General features: G+C 37.3%; 3 protein-coding genes and 1 pseudogene across 5 annotated transcripts; 3 read left to right on the top strand and 1 right to left on the bottom strand.

Annotated features, from left to right (window-relative positions):
- Positions 1–1,016: 1,016 nt before the first annotated feature.
- LOC125193839 (ABC transporter B family member 11-like) lies at positions 1,017–7,253 on the bottom strand. Of its 3 annotated transcripts, XM_048091753.2 has the most exons (13): positions 7,158–7,253; positions 6,680–6,886; positions 6,558–6,612; positions 6,301–6,476; positions 6,004–6,225; positions 5,699–5,937; positions 5,100–5,625; positions 4,742–5,015; positions 3,815–4,641; positions 3,462–3,728; positions 3,129–3,392; positions 2,745–3,038; positions 1,017–2,662 (listed from the first exon to the last, which is right to left on the bottom strand). In XM_048091753.2, the coding sequence occupies exons 2-13, from the start codon at positions 6,875–6,877 to the stop codon at positions 2,309–2,311; spliced, it is 3,696 nt and encodes a 1,231-aa protein (XP_047947710.1). In that variant the 5' UTR covers positions 6,878–6,886; positions 7,158–7,253; the 3' UTR covers positions 1,017–2,308. The 3 variants fall into 3 exon arrangements, with proteins under 3 accessions (XP_047947710.1, XP_047947709.1, XP_047947711.1); XM_048091752.2 differs by having other exon boundaries at positions 3,129–3,728; XM_048091754.2 differs by lacking the exon at positions 1,017–2,662 and having other exon boundaries at positions 2,900–3,038; positions 3,129–3,409.
- On the top strand, positions 1,299–2,088 carry LOC125193840 (zinc finger A20 and AN1 domain-containing stress-associated protein 5 pseudogene; annotated as a pseudogene).
- Positions 7,254–10,764: 3,511 nt separating the features above from the next.
- On the top strand, positions 10,765–12,144 carry LOC125197306 (large ribosomal subunit protein eL31). The gene is made up of 2 exons (XM_048096033.2): positions 10,765–10,924; positions 11,694–12,144. Exons 1-2 carry the CDS (start codon positions 10,839–10,841, stop codon positions 11,971–11,973), a joined length of 366 nt encoding a protein of 121 aa, XP_047951990.1. The 5' UTR covers positions 10,765–10,838; the 3' UTR covers positions 11,974–12,144.
- Positions 12,145–12,990: 846 nt separating this feature from the next.
- LOC125193287 (protein gamma response 1-like) lies at positions 12,991–16,177 on the top strand. Its single transcript, XM_048091057.2, has 3 exons — positions 12,991–13,219; positions 13,654–15,083; positions 15,386–16,177. Exons 2-3 carry the CDS (start codon positions 13,685–13,687, stop codon positions 15,991–15,993), a joined length of 2,007 nt encoding a protein of 668 aa, XP_047947014.2. The 5' UTR covers positions 12,991–13,219; positions 13,654–13,684; the 3' UTR covers positions 15,994–16,177.
- Positions 16,178–16,574: the final 397 nt, after the last annotated feature.

The raw sequence follows: 16,574 nt of genomic DNA, 5'->3' as shown, positions 1-16,574 counted from the left end.
GAGGCGGTCAGAGTGGGCGGCTGAAAAGCTGGAGCTGTGACAATGCCTTTTTGCTTTGCCTTTTATCATATTCACTGAATTGTCTATTGTACCCCTTTTATGATGACCACGGAAATGACTTTATTAAATTTCTTTTTCTTAGGAAAGAGCCCTCACTTTTTTTGTGCTATTGCTTGATCTATACTCTTGTACCAACTGGATGCAAATCATGGTGCAACTTGGTTTAAGTCTTTAAGATATTGATATATAAATACTATTGGTGCATAGTGATCTTTATGTAATATTCTCTCCGTCCCAATAAATATACAACATTTGGTTTTCGACACAAGATTTTATGTAGTGTTATTTTGTGAGTCAATGAGGAGAGAGTAAAGTAAGAGAGAAGAAAAAGTAGAGATGAGATTGTTTTAGTTTTAGAAAACGTTTCATTTTTATTGGGACGATCCAAAAAGAAAAACGTTGTATATCTAATGGGACAGGGGGAGTAATACAGAGTATGTTACTCCATCATTTTTTAAAAAAAAACAGGAACTAATTTTATTTTGTATTGTTCCTTAAAAATATAGAATCTTTTTATTTTAGAATATGAACTCTACAATCCACTAATTCTATTTTCACTCCTTTTTCTCTTTCTCTCCCTTATTTTACTCAGTTTTCCTTTTTTGCTTTTTTACTTTACCAATTCTTCTCATGATTTTACCTCAAGATATCGTTTCAAATATTTCTTATTTTTTTTAATACGAAGGGAGTATAAAATAAGTCGTATTTCTTTATGGATTACCTCAAGATAATTGAATTTTCGCTTTTGACAAAAAATATATCTGCTCTCATACTTTCTTCTCTTTCCATTTATCTTTTTCTATTTTATCCATTTTAAATCTTTATTTCATTAACTTCTTAAATTTTATGTTAAAAAAGAAATTGTACGTCTCAATTATTTTAAGACTGGGGAAGTAGTATACTACTTTTTTTAGCTGTCCAGCCGAAACCGTGACTGAAAAGGATAACTTAAAGTATTGAAACAAGTGGGATTATATAAATACTCGTAATAAAGTAAGATAAGTAATTAGATTTTCCAGCACAAAACAAGTAAAAAATGACGAGGGCATTATCGTCCATAACTCCTCACCATTACCGACCTCTCGACCCCTTCAAATCCCACCTCCTCCCTTCCCAAAGCCAGCCCGCAACTCCCTCCACACGCCCCTGTCTCTCTCTCTCTAGAGATCAATCCGCCAACGTTTCTGTCCAGATTCATTGGTTCTTTGTTTTTCAGATTTTAATTTTTTCAGTAAAAAATGGCGCAGAGGACGGAGAAGGAGGAGACGGAGTTCAAGGTCGTACCTGAGACCATGTCGCTGTGCGTCAAGTGCGGCGTGGCCGGAAACTCCTCCGCCGCTAATAATCTCTGTCAGAAGTGTTTCAACGCAACCGCAGCGGCATCAACCTCCGTCGGTGCCGTGGCGAAGCCGTTGAATCACGTTTTGTTGGAGAAATCCTTCAGATCTAGCTCGTTTCTGCCGGAGAGGAGGCTCGCTTCTGCTGCGGCGAGCCGAGATCTGAAGAGAGAGACCTCCGTAGCTGCGATTCCGATGAAGAGAGAAGTTAATCGGTGCTCCGGTTGTCGGAAGAAGGTAGGTCTGACCGGATTCCGATGCCGGTGCGGAGACCTTTTCTGCGCCGATCATCGATACTCCGATCGGCACGACTGCAGCTATGATTACAAATCGGCCGGCCGGGAAGCGATCGCGAGGGGGAATCCGGTGGTCAAAGCCGCAAAAATCGTTAAAATCTGATGTTTGAAGCAAAGGGAAAGGGAAATACCAATCAGATCAATTTCGCCACATGCTTAGCATATGAAGATCGATGCTACGGTGAAGGAATCACCGGAAGAATTAGGGCGAAACGATGGGAAATTCAACTTTTACTTTTCGTTTTTTATTTAAAAAATAGAAACGGAAATTACTGTGAAATCATTATATGCGCCGTGCGTTGCTGTGTGTGCTGATTAATTTCTAAATTTGTTTGTATGCAGATTTATTCTTTGTTTCAGTGGAAAGATTGCAATCAAGTTATTTTACTTGGAAAGTTGTATTGAAATTTGTCAGTGGATAATCTGAATACGGTGGGGCCCATTAATAATTCGTGCAAGTTGGATGTCACTTGGAAAGCGGGGCCCGTTAATTTTCTTATTGACATCTTCGAAAAATCTAAACTGTGGCACAAGAAATAGGGTGAACAAATTAATGCGCAAGTGAACAATCTACAGACATAGGAAAAGAATTTCTTACACCCAAGAAAATGATTTTTAAGGCAATGCAGCATGGTGAAGTTTTACAAGAGAGGAGTAATAGCCATCTTTGATATTGATCAAGCTTTGGTGATTTCCTTTCTCCACAATGCATCCATTCTTGAACACCGCAATGGAGTCTGCTCCCCTGATTGTAGATAGCCTATGTGCTACTACAATTGTGCTTCTATTCACCATCACTCTATCCAGAGCCTCTTGAACTATCTTCTCGGACTCTGCATCCAACGCGCTCGTTGCCTCATCTAGTAGAAGTATCTTGGGCTTCTTGATTATCGCTCTTGCAATTGCCACGCGCTGCTTCTGCCCGCCCGATAGCTGAACCCCTCTCTCTCCTACTACCGTGTCGTATCCCTGTATTTTTTTGCAACATGTTCAAGCACTAATAATGTCTACTAAAATAAGAAAAAGTTCCTAGTTTTTCAAGAATACTGACCCGGTTCAGCCCACTGATAAATTCATGTGCATTGGCTGATTTTGCTGCAGCTATGATCTCAGCCTCGGTCGGGGACTCTCCTTTGCCATAAGCGATGTTTGCTCTGATTGTGTCGTTGAACAAGACCGGCTCTTGGTTCACCAGCCCCATCTGCTGCCTTAGCCATTTCAGCTGGAGCTTATGTATCTCAATCCCATCAAGTGTGATGTGACCAGAGTCATATTCATAAAATCTTTGGAGCAATGAGATCACAGTTGATTTACCACTTCCACTCTCCCCAACTAGACCAACTATCTGAACTCATTAAAAAATTACAAGTTACCATATTTGAAACCAAAACAACAAAGTATCTATGCTTAAGTTGAATTGTGGTAAAACAACCACCTTGCGACTGCTGACCGTCAAAGAAAGATCATTTAAAATCTGAATGTCTGGCCTACTTGGATAGCTGAAGTAAACATGTCTGAATTCAATTTCTCCGTCAATATTTTCGAGAGTGATCCCTGACTCGTCTCTAGGATCAAGCTTGGATTTGCCATCAAGAATGGCAAATATGGAGGCGGCTGCAGCCTTTGCTTTGCCTGAATCCGGAGCCATGGCACTCCAAGTGGATATTGCTGTGGCCACCATTGATAGAACGAAGAAAACCTGCGTGTTTGCAAGAACTACATTATGCAAATGAGCGCAATGTAATGAGACAGAGCCATGTAAACGTACACAAAATACATTAGCCGTGGTCGTTTTCCCATCCTCAACGAGCCGAGCACCTGCATAGAAGCTGCCTGCATAAACCAAGTATAGAAAGCACATAGATGAACCAAATCCAATTCCACCAATTAATCCTGATTTTGTCCCACTTGAAGCTGGCCCTTCACATTTCTCCTTGTAAATCTCCATGATCTTTTCTTGAGCACAAAACGAAGCTACCGTTCTCATATTACCAACAGCATCGTTCGCTACTTGACTCGCTTTCTCATTCATCAACTACAATAGAAAGATATAAAAATCTCTATAAGCAAAGAATCTTTGATCCGGTTAAAATTGAAATTTGAAATTATTGATTTGGCTACCTTTGCTTCCTTGATGAATCCTTTTGCAGACTTCATCTGTACATAGGTGTTAAGTCCTAAGAGAGGCATCATTGCACCAACTATAAGTGCCAACTGCCAACATGCTTCAAAAGCTATAGCGAACCCAACTAGAAGTGAGGCGATTTCTTGCACAATCTGCGCCAATGCATCTCCAACGAGAGCACGGATCATAGCTGCATCAGTCGAGAGCCTTGCACTGATCACGCCGCTGGAGTTCTTAGCCATATCAAACCATTCTATCTCCATGCTAACCAGCTTCTCGAAGCACATTTCTCTGATTCGCTTAATCAGCTTATTCCCAGCCACGCCAAACAAGTATGACCTTAATGAATATGCAACCAGTGCTACTATTCCAAGAATGAGAAACATCAAAGCCCAGAATTCTGAATCCTTCCTCATTTTATCAGGCAACTCGAAAAATGTCTTGATCATGATAGCGGTTAGTAAGCCAAAAACGGGCAGTATTGCCCCAGTTATGACAGCAACTACAGCTCCTGCTATTAGCACTAGTGCCTCTGGCTTGTTGAGATGAGCAAGGCGATAAAGTGAGACTTCCGGATGGTATTCTGATGTATCAGTAGAGAAGGAGGACTTAACATCAAATGCAGTTTTCGAGGAACTAATTGACAATGAACCAGGGCTGTTGCTTCCCATTCCCAATGATCGCGAACTCTCTAAGCCATATTTTGTGGCACCTGTTATGTATCTGTCATCAATGTTTTGCTCCAATTTGTTGTTTACGTCTTGAGAGCGTATCAGAGTAGAATACATCCCGCGAGGATCCTTGAGTAGTTCGGCATGTGTACCTGAAAGTTGAAATCATTAACAACTGATTAAAAGATACCAGCAATTTTCACAAAGATTTTAAATTCAACCAACAAGAACGAATCACGAAGGTGTGTTTACCTTTCTCAGCCAGTTTTCCTTGGTGAAGAACAACAATTAAATTAGCATTTCTAATAGTGCTCAAGCGATGTGCAACAATGACAGTCGTTCGATTCATCATGACTTTTTCCAACGCCTCTTGTACGACTCTTTCAGAGTCTGCATCTAGCGCGCTCGTTGCCTCATCTAGAAGTAGAATTCTGGGATCCTTTATGATTGCTCTAGCTATTGCAACTCTTTGTTTCTGACCACCAGAAAGCTGCACGCCACGCTCCCCAACCACGGTATCCATCCCCTAGAAAAAGGGAAGAAAATGTAAGGAAATTACAATTCTACATATAAGGTGATGATGATCATGGAAAATTAAATAGAAAAATGCCTGAGGAAGCTTATCAATGAAATCTTTTGCGTTTGCCAACTCTGCTGCTGCTCTAATCTGGTCTGAAGTCGCTTCGTCTTTGCCATACGCGATATTTTCCTTGATGCTGGCATTGAAAAGTAGTGGCTCCTGGCTAACTAGGCCTATCTTTGATCTAATCCACTTGAGCTTGAATTCTCGTAGATCAGTTCCATCAATCAATACCTCACCCGAAACTGGATCATAAAACCGCTCTATTAGACTAATAATAGTAGACTTCCCGCTTCCACTCTGCCCGACCAAAGCTACAGTCGTTCCATTGGGAATAAACAGAGAAAACGAATCTAATATTAGCTCTTTTGGTCTTGTCGGATAGCTGAAAGTGACAAACTTCAACTCTATGTCTCCACGAATGTCGTTCAATATTTTTCCTCTTGTGTCATACGCATCAATGCTCGGTGTCCTATTTATCGTCTCAAACATACTTAAAGCTGCTGCTTTGCCTGCTGCAAATGCAGCTAGTGGACGCAACACATGGCCCAGAGAACTGCAAAAAGAAAAGTTCCGGAGCTGTCAAGACAAAAGTTGGATTATCGACTAGAACTCGAGAAGAAACTTACGAAGATCCCATTATCATTGTGAGGAGCACTGTATACACTTCCCCTCCAGTATAACCATTATGTATGATCATTTTGGCACCAAACCAAACAGCCATAGCATAAGTGCAGAACATGGTAAACATGTGGAATCCGAATTCTGATCCGCCACTCAAAACTGCAAACATGTCGAATTTGTAGGAGCTAGCAAGAAACTTCTTGTAGCTAGCCACAGCTTGTTTCTCACCATTGAATGATGCAACCTAAACACAGTTCAAAACCATTATATCTCAATATTGTTTCGTACCAAAACTATTATATTCACTCACAGTTCTGATACAGCCGATTGTTTGATGCACTACGTTGGCAGCATCATTGCGCGCTTTCTGAGCCTGAGAATTCATCTTGAAACTGAGAGAGTAGACGACGACAGAGGACACGACTGTCAAAGGAAGTGCTGAAAACATGACTAGTGCAAGAAGCCACCCTTTTGCAAAGGCAACCACAAAGCCTCCAAGTAACGTCGTTACAACTTGGACAAACTTCCCCGCCTATGCTTACACAATCAATGAGACACAATCATAAACATCATTAAGAAACAGAAAGAGGAATGAATACCCTCTCACCTTCTCTCCAATGGCATCGTGAATAAGATTTGTATCACTAGACATCTTTTCAATTATTTCTCCGGTGCTTACTTTCTCATCAAAGTAAGCAATATCTTGTCGCAGTACAGCCTGCAAATATAGCCTCCTAATTCGAGAAGACTGCCTCTCCCCAGTGATCGTCCAACACGACACTTCTGTAAAAATCAAGTGTTGATTTGTAGTACAAAAGCAAAAATATGAACTCGATTATATGACACGAGCTTTCAATTACTTACGAAGAAAAGAAGCAAGTCCACACCCGAGAGCCAAGTACACAAATTCAAGTGAAACCTGTGGTTTGATCCAATGTGATGAGATGCAAAATTGAAATGTGAGAAAGTGGTGAGGTGGAACATACCTCAGACACCATTGGCACGGTGTTCTTCGTATGAGATTGCTCGAAAGCATTCACTAAGCTTCCAAAAATCAGAGCCATGAGAGGCACTGACAGTCCATGGCCAATGGCACCAACTGTGCCTACCAACATCAGAACTTTGTCTGTAGAATCGGCAACTGAGAATATCGATGAAGACGGAGCACTCTCCATATTTGCCATCCTTTTCAACTGCCAATCACCATTATAACTTAATTAGTATCATACTGCAGCTATTCTTCTGCTAAAAAAAGTTCTTAGTTAGATTAATTTCTAAGAGTTGAGATATTGCAACGTTCATTTGAATCGGTTCAACACAGAACAATTTAATACTAGTACTATAAATCAAGCAAATCAGAGTTATGATATTTCCACTTAATAAAGTAGGGATCATATAAATGACTAAAACAATAAAGATGCTCAAATATCAGAAACAAGAGAAAAAGCAAGTAAAGTTTCTTACAAATTTCACAATTCAAGGTTAGCATTAAGGAATGGCTTCTTGCATTATATACTTGTTTTCAACGATTTTGCTTTTCACACGAATTTTGCATGTGATTGTGTATATATATATATTATTGGGAGGAGCAATTATTGATTAAGTAAGATGATTTCAATATCTTTGACTGCACCAATCAAATACTTTAATTTCTTTAGATATAAGAGGAGTCGACATGTATCCCATTAATTTCCTACCACGTCGTTACATCCTTCCTAGTTTGACTACTTCTTGAATCGAGTGCATGTGTTTAAAGAGATTTTAAATTTACAATTCAGATTATTTTGTTGTAATTTATTTATATACTTATAAAATTAATAATTCAGCAGTTAATTCGTAACATGATCAATCGCGTGATATTGTCTTTTTCAAAAGCTTTGACTAAAAGGATTTGTAGTATCTCAATGACAACGTATCTACAATCTAGCCTGCATTTCTGTACTTGTTTTCAACTATGTTATTTTCATTCATATTTTTGCATGTGATTGCTTATATATTATTGCGATGAGCAATAATTATGAGTACTATGATATTTCAATATCGTTGACTAGCTTCAGAGTTAGTGGAGTCCGAGGTAGAGATAAAAGATGATATACTATAGTATTTCAGATAGACATAACATTATTATGAATAGGTTAAAACTAGGAAAACACATGCAATGATTTGGTTTGAATAATTACAAATAACATTTACAGAAGTTAATACTATATGGACAATACAGATTTTAATAAAATGGTTGACACTATATCTATATGCATTAATAGGTGTTGTATGATATGGAGTATATAATTTAATCAAAAGTAGTGATCACATGCATATAACTCATATAAGCTATTAATAATTAGATAATTCTGGCGAGCCAATTACAATTACTTGTGACTTATGAAAATGACTCTCAATTTTACTATGTTCGTGTACCTGGTCAAATTATGAAGTTTGGTTAAATTATGATTTGTCCTATGAATTTTGAAACTAAAATATTAAACCATAAAGTTTCATTTTTTTTTTCTTAATTCTCCCATCCATGCACAAATCGACATCTTTTTGTGATGCTAAGAATGACAATTCAATAGTAGTATAATATAAGAAGAGAAATGAGAAAATAAAGGAATATAAAAGAAAAATTATTTATATTGATGAAACACGTCGTTTTGAATATAGCCAAAAGATGACATTTTGTGCATGGATGAGACAATTGAAGAAAATTAAAACTTCGTGATTTAGTAGTTCAATTTCAAAGCTCATGGGACAAACTAAAATTTCCAAACTTTATAATTTAAATTGCTATTAGTCCTCTATTTTATTTTATCTATTTTTACTAACAGGTGTAGATTCAGACAACATTTCCAAATCAAGAATATGACTAGCCCTTTTTTAATTTACCGTAGTTCTATTTTATGTGGATATATTAATATGGGGTGGTTTGATTTTTGATTACTACGTGGACAAATTATTTGAAGTTCTGTTTTTGTAATTTATTAATTGGAAATTAATGATATGATTATCTCAAAAATTGAAAATGAAAGGAAGCTCACTGATTGAGAATAGGTATAGTAAGTTTTTTCAGCTAAAGACAGACAACTTTGCAATCAAATCTTAATCATAATATTGAGTGACATATAAAGATCGTATTTTTACACATCAGATATGCAATTCATGCCACACACCGTTAAAATAATTTTTAAAATTAAAAACTAAATATATAAATAAGTGAAAAAAAATGTAAAAAAGAACATATATATGATTAATTCTTGCGTAGATCGAAATTTAGGAAATAAAATAAACAAATTTGTCCTAGTATAAAAGTAGCTTTAGTCTAAAGATAAAACTGATAAAAAAAAGGGGAAGATAAAGCAAAGGGAGGATAAATTAAATTTCCATAATTTATTAGCTTTGGACCTATTTTATTTCGTTCGACCATGATTATGGAAACTTTGGTATGCACCTCTTTATAGCACTCCCTCCATAACTGAGATATTTTTTTTATGGAAAAAATAACGCTCTATCCTCTTTCTTATTTTTTCCTCTCTTTTATTTTTTCTCTCTATTTTTTCTTACTCCTACTTTATTTCCTCTTCATTTAACCACTATACATCACTACCAAATATTTGTGCCCAAAAAATGTGTCACATGTTATGAGACGAAGAGAATATTGTAATGTCCCAATTAATTAAAAAGTTTATGTGACACATAAAAATATGCGCATTTGAATTGACACGAGAAATAATGCACAATTGGTAAAAAAAAGATAAGAAGAAGGGTAGTCAAAGTAATGTTAGTGGACACTGGATAGTGAGACCCACATTGTTATTATTAGTGTTTAATGGTTTGTAATTATGAGTCATAATGATATGAGTTGTAAATAAATTGATGTATATGGATAATGAGTTGAGGACAATATTTCATAAATAAAAATCCGCATATTTTGTTGGAACAAATGGAAATAAGTGTACATATTTTATGCAACGAAGGGAGTAATATTTTTATTGTGCAGTATAGAAATACTGTGGAATTTTGGCAATGACAAAAAAAATATGAAAAAAAACATAAATCACATTTTTCTATTAATATTGTATAAATAATATTACATCAAAAATTGAAGATGACACGTTTGTGTTTTGCAAAGACAGGAGGAGTATTAGAATATTTCTATTTGCGTGCTTCCTAAATTGGTCAAATTCTATGCTAAAAAAGTCTAATAAGAATTGTACCAGGAACATTTTGGAGAAGACTTTCACGCTCTACGTTCGTTCTACGTGATAATATGGTTTATATTTCATATTTACAATAAGACAATATTTCCTTCCGTTTTTTTTAATTGAGACATTTCTTTTTTTTAATTGAGACATTTCTTTTAAACATGAAGATTAAGAATAGTGTGTTAAAATGGATGGTATGGTGAATAAAGTAAGAGAGATGAAGAGATAATAAAGTAAAACTGAGTAGTGTTACTAGAAATGACTCAATAATCTTGAAACTTTTCAAAATAGAAAAACGATTCAATTAACAAGATACGGATGGAGTAATAGAGCGACGTAGAAGAAACATTTATTTTCATGCCAGAGTAATTGGACTAGAGGTTGGTGTCCTAAGTTCTCATTGTTGTAGGGATTAGTGATTGATAACTTAAGCGATACTAGGAATTGAACGAGATTAGAGACTTCAAAAGAGATGGGAAACTATGAGACCATGAATCCCGGTATGTTGATTGCCACCTAGGTTTGTATAGTCTATAGTGGTTGTGATTCACGTTGTGCTAGGATCTATTTGGCTTTTGTTGGTTGTCACTTAAACTCAACCTTTATATGTTTTACTAAAAACAAATTGCTTATCTATTTGACATTGTTTGAGCATTCTTCTTATTAAAAAATAAATTGCCAAAATAAAAACTAAAAAACATCAATTTGATTAATGAAATTATCAATTTATATACGTGATTCAAGATAGGCCCATTGAAGATGTTAATATTGGGCCTATTAATCTAGTAGGTTAAATTTACAAGTTTATTCGAAGTGGGCTTCTTTATATTTGGGTATTTGGTGTTCTATATAAACCGTGTTCAATCAAATTAGGGTTTCTCCACCATCCTAATCTCCAGGGAAGCAAAAGCAGTGCGGTTTACAGGCAGCAGCAGCCAAATCCAAAATGGTGGAGAAAGGTAGCAAGGTGAGGAAGGAGGAGGTCGTCTCCAGGGAGTACACCATCAACCTCCACAAGCGCCTCCACGGATGGTACTCTCTCTCTCATACGCTATAAACTTTAATTTGATATTGATTTTGTAAGATTACTGGATTAAATTGTTGCTTTCGTAATCTCTCTATTCGATGTGTATTTCGATTGCCGGGCTTCGGGCTGTGAACTGATCTGTCGAAGATTTGAGATTTTTTGGAGTTTATGTGGCTATGTAATCCCTTTTGTTCGATTTTGGATCTGGTTCATATAGAGTCTCTTGTTTTATCCCTAAAAGTATTCGTAGAAAATTTTAATTCTAGCATCAAGTCCTGCTGTGTGAAACTGTAATATAGAAGCTTGAGTTGTTAATGCCTCACATAAAATTGAAAGATTTACACATATCAAATAACATCAGGATTTCAAGCATATATCTTTATTGTTCTTATACCAATGTGGTGTAAACAGTTGGATCAACCTTAACATAGTTAGCTTGCATCAATCTGCAATTTCGATGCAATTTTAGAATTATACTGATTCTTTAATGTATAGGAAGATACTTGTATCACTATTGCTCCTCTCTGAAAACATGGCTGTGAACTTTTGCTGCCTTGCTTTTTCTTTGAAATCCCAGCAGTCACTAGAAATTAGAACTGTGTTCACTTGATTTGATTGTTGGTGCAGATTTGTTTGCTTGTGATTTGGTTTGAATATATGTTTTTACAGTGTTTTCAGATTTTTTCCATTTGCGATATCATACTTATGTTCTTAATTGTGTGCCTTATTGTTTACCTACACTATGATTGACTTGGTTATGTATTCGGTGCACAGCACCTTCAAGAAGAAGGCTCCAAATGCTATTAAGGAAATCAGAAAGTTTGCCCAGAAAGCCATGGGAACTACAGATGTGAGAGTTGATGTCAAGCTGAACAAGCATATCTGGAGCCGTGGCATCCGCAGTGTTCCGAGAAGGATTCGTGTCCGAATTGCTAGAAAGAGGAACGATGACGAGGATGCCAAGGAGGAGCTCTACTCTTTGGTGACTGTTGCCGAAATTCCAGAAGGGGGCTTGAAGGGATTGGGCACCTCAGTCATTGAGGAGGAAGAGTAAACTTTTTTTATGATATAGGCACTTGCTATGTTTCAATTTTGCCTTACTCTAGGATCTTTATGTTTGACTCTTAATCAATTCAATCTGTTTTGTGCTACATTTGTATGACATTTGGAATGTTTTGGGCTACATTTGTGCGACATTTGGAATGCATTCACTGTGTTTTTTGTTTGTGTTGGCTATCTGTTTGTTATGTTGACAAACTTCTTAAGAATCATAAGATCCCATTAAAACATTACATTGTGCACTTCCCCTGCACACTGCTAATTGCCCTTGTGATTATGACGGCTCGGACTATCTTGATTCTTGTCTATTGATTAGAATATTCAACATTACGATGACTAAACTTTCAGTCTATAAATTAGAATAATTAGGCAAGTATTCTAAAGAAACTAATCTTTCTTCGTTCCATCTTCTGGAATCCGTATCCATACAGTACTGATCCCACCACCGGACCGAGCTTAATAAAGTCGATGAAGTGATGTTTACAGTACTGATCCCACCACCGGACCGAGCTTAATAAAGTCGATGAAGTGATGTTTCCCACACAACTAACGCAGCAAGCTTAAAAATGTCGATAAAAGTGATGTTTTCTACCCCACTAACTCGCTGCACTAGATTGATAGAGCTAGGTAGTGTTCGGTTTCCAAGATAAAATAATAGCAAGATACAATCTAGGATTGAGTTGTGTGATTATTTTAGTCACAGGGGGTTAGCTATGACTAATTATTGCATGATTATTCATCTGGCATTGAGTTGTGTGGTTGAATCTCATGAACCAAACACATTACAAATTTAATCGCGGATACTATCTTGCAAACCGAATACCCCTAATAGTACAAGAAAATGACGGTGGTGACTGGTGACTTATCCTTCTCCGGCGAAACATGAGAAATTGAAAAAATTTTATCCCGCATATCTTCGAAAAGCCCAACAAAATAATAAACCAAATCTGGGCCCAATGAATAAATAAAAAATTAATTGAATAAATAATTTCCCGCCTAAGCCATCTCATGCGTCCTTCATACTCTTCATCTCCCTCTCTTTTCATTCCTTCTCGAAATTTCCGGCCAAATTCACCAATCTACCACCACTACCGCTGTCTCAGCCCTCTTTTCTTCGTTATTCTCAGCCGACCGAACAGCACGACAGTTCCCCGCCGCTGCCTCCGTGGCCTTGTGCTCGCCGCGCTTTCTCAGTCTCAGCTGTCAACAAACATCAAGCCTTAATCATAGTTGCTCGCCAGGTCAACTTCTTTTTCACCGATGTTGTATCTTCTTCCTCCCGTATCAGTCCACTCTTTGTCGGATTTTGTAGTGAGATCTGCAATTTTGCTCATTTTTCCTGAATCGGAACTTGTAGATCTAAAAATTGGAACAATAAGATTTGTGAGATATTGAATCCTCATGTCGAAATTGTTAGGTTTTTTTAATTGACTAATAGATTTTGTGTATGTTGGTGGAAGCTCTGCGATGTTTCTGAATTTGACTGGGATTTATGCATGTTTATTGATGAAAGTAAGTGGTGAAAAGAAATGACTGAGAAAAAAAATCTAGGTTATACATGTATTTATAGGATTGAAACAACCAAAACATGGCTGCCCTTTACTCTATACATGTTCGTGCTATTTCAGTGTTCATGCGTGAGAAAGGAACTCATATTTTGTAGTTGTTATCATAGGTGGCCAGTTTATTAGTCACATCTGCTGAAAATGGAATGCCATCTGCAAAAGTCTCCCAACCCAGGGCATCCTGCTTTTCATTCTGATCAAAAATATGTTTCTGGGCTCAGTACCATTCTGGTTGCTACGATACAGGAAACCAAAGATAGGATTTCTCAGATAGAATACATCTTCTGCAGTCAACTATTTCCCAAGTTTCAGTTGAATACTCAAAGCCTTGATATGATATATTCAGAAGCAAGGGAAGCTGCAGAAGATGCATACAAAGAAAAGGAAAAAGACCTGCTGCTCCAGATTAAGAAGCTCCAGTGTCAAAACCAGCAGCTTCTTGAAAATAATAGATTGCTCGAGATGGAGAAGGCACAACTTGCCAACAGGGAGAATGAGTCCCGTAACCGCTTTAATGAACTCCAGGAAGAGTTGAATCAGCAAACACTAGAAGCAAATGAAAGGAGGGAGGTTCAACAAAATCTGCAGAAGCTTCTCGAATCAAAATCATTCCTCGTGCATAGCTTTGAAAAGACAATACAGGAGCTTGAAGAGAAAAATAAAATGCGTCTGAAAATGCAAAAGAAGTTGGAGCTTGATACCGAGGGCCTGCAGCAAGACCTAACCAAGAAGTCTAAGGAACTTGATGATACAATGGAGTTGCAACATAAGCTCCTCCAGGTGAATCAATCGAAATCGTCTTCAGTTCTGCAGAAAGAAAACCAATTGAAGGAGTATGAAGAGAAAACTAACAGACTCCATTGCAAACTTGAAAAAATGGAGAGTAAAATTAATGAGCTGCTGTCTGAACTCAGAGAGAAGACTGAAGAAGTTGAAAAGGGGAAGGAATTGCAAGGGAATTTGCTTAAGAAGATTGAGTTTCAAGCTGCAGAAATAATGGATAATGAACAAGCATTGAATGACAAAGAGAAGGAGAATAGGCTTCTTGCATCAAAAGTAACGTGTTTGGTTGATCGTGTTAATGAAATCCAAAAGGAACTTGAACAAAAGACTTCTGAACTCGAGAAGGTCAGTAAAGTGCAAGATCAGTTACTAAGACAAACTGAGTCTTCCAATCTAGAAATAGTCAAGAGAGGGCAAGCATTGGAATTGCTTCAGGAGGAGAAGAAAAGGCTTCTGGATAAACAGAAACTCTTAGGAGAAAGAGTTGATAAGCTTCAGGAAGATCTCTCTAAGACAACAAGAGAGTGTTTGGATGGGAAGGAGCTGCGCAGGAAGCTGTTGCAACAGATTGAAGCAAAAGATTCTGAATTGTATTCTGAAAAGATGAAAGTGCAAGCTGGTATTGATAAATATAAGAGTCTGAAGTCTCAGCACCTAAGTCTCCGCGAAAAATGCAATCTTACTGAAGAAACTATGCTACCTCTTGAAGGTGAAAATGAAGTGATGGGACACAAGCAGACTCCAGGGCCATCATATGGTAAGCTCTATATTTGTGTATTTTTTCTTATCACATTTCATTTTTTCAGCTTGATTATCAGATGTAATTGGTCATTCTGTAAAACAATCCTGGTTTGCTTAGCTGCGTCCTTGAGCATAGCCTGATCATTGTCTTGAAAAAATAGCCTCCATTCCATCACACTACATTAATAGCTTGCAAAATTAGTATCCTTTAATCTTCCCTTTTCTTCTTTTGAACTCAAAATTTGCACACAAATTGTGGTTAGCATAATATATTCATTTAGAATGCAGCTTCTTATTTTCATTTCACCGCTTCTTCAGATATCGACAAAAAGGAGGCTGTACCGGTTCAGAGGACCAGTCCCGCCGCTCCTACAACTTCTCGTATTCTCATTGCTCCAAAGCGCCCGAGTAGTTCAAAACCTTGTCCCTCAGTTGGTATGAAACGCCCTCATTCTCTATGGAGGGACACAAGGTCTCATCAGAGCCGTGTGGGACCTGATCCCCATGATGATTTCCTTGATACTCCTCTGGAGAATGTTAGAGATAATTTAGGGAAGGCCATGAAGGTGGCTAGTCCAGATTCTACTAAGCTGAATGTGGTTAGCAGTCACCTTGATGACTCTGATGATCAAACACAGGACATTGGTGCTGATGCTAAATCAAATAAGGTGCACAAGTCGCCTCCGAGAGCTGGAACGTCAGGTTTTAAGTACGTGGAACCAGTGCGAAAGAAATCTGATCGCGAAAATCTGAAAGGTTTTGAATGCAAACAATGCAAGAAATTCTATGATGCTGTTCTCCCTGGTACTGATAAGGAAAGCAGCCGCTGTGAACACCGCAATGGAGCATCTAGGCATCGATATAGGTATGCTCCTCCTTCGACTCCTGAAGGATTTTGGAATATCGGATTTGAATCTGAAATGTAGTTTTCTGAGTTAAATACTGAATTTGCATACAAATGTGAACTAACAAATAAGAAGCTTGAGTTGCCACTTAAAACTGAGCAGTGGCCACCAAGTAAGAATTGTAGAACACCTACACACAATGATAGAAACTGTTATCATTCCTAATTTTTATCATGTACTGTACTACTCTTTCCGTTACATAAAAGATATCTCACATTTTTTTAGTTTGTCCCACTAAAGATGTCACATTTTCATTTTTGGAAAAAGTTTTCTCACATTAATCTAAATATTATACTATAATTTATATTTTCTCTTTCTATTTAACACACAAAACAAAACCTCCTAAAATCTTGTGGTATCCCACAAGTGTGACATCTTTTGCGGGCACTTAATCCCTCTTTCATAGCCGCATATCTTTCCGGCTAAGGAATGGGAAATCTTTCTCTTGTTACATGAATCCAATTTTCATTTCATCTGGGAAAAACAATCTTTTTCTTAACAATGTCTTTGTCATTTGATCCAATAATGTTCTGTTAGACAGGAACAAAGTTGATAAATACTGATAACTTTTGGATAGAGTATTAGAACGGAAAGATCCATTA

Source organism: Salvia hispanica, chromosome 4 (assembly GCF_029641045.1).
Source record: "Salvia hispanica isolate PSC_SH4W2 chromosome 4, Shi_PSC_v1, whole genome shotgun sequence".
Taxonomy (NCBI): Eukaryota; Viridiplantae; Streptophyta; class Magnoliopsida; order Lamiales; family Lamiaceae; genus Salvia; species Salvia hispanica.
The sequence above is the reverse complement of the archived record's forward strand: the minus strand, read 5'-3'. Positions and strand labels throughout refer to the sequence as shown.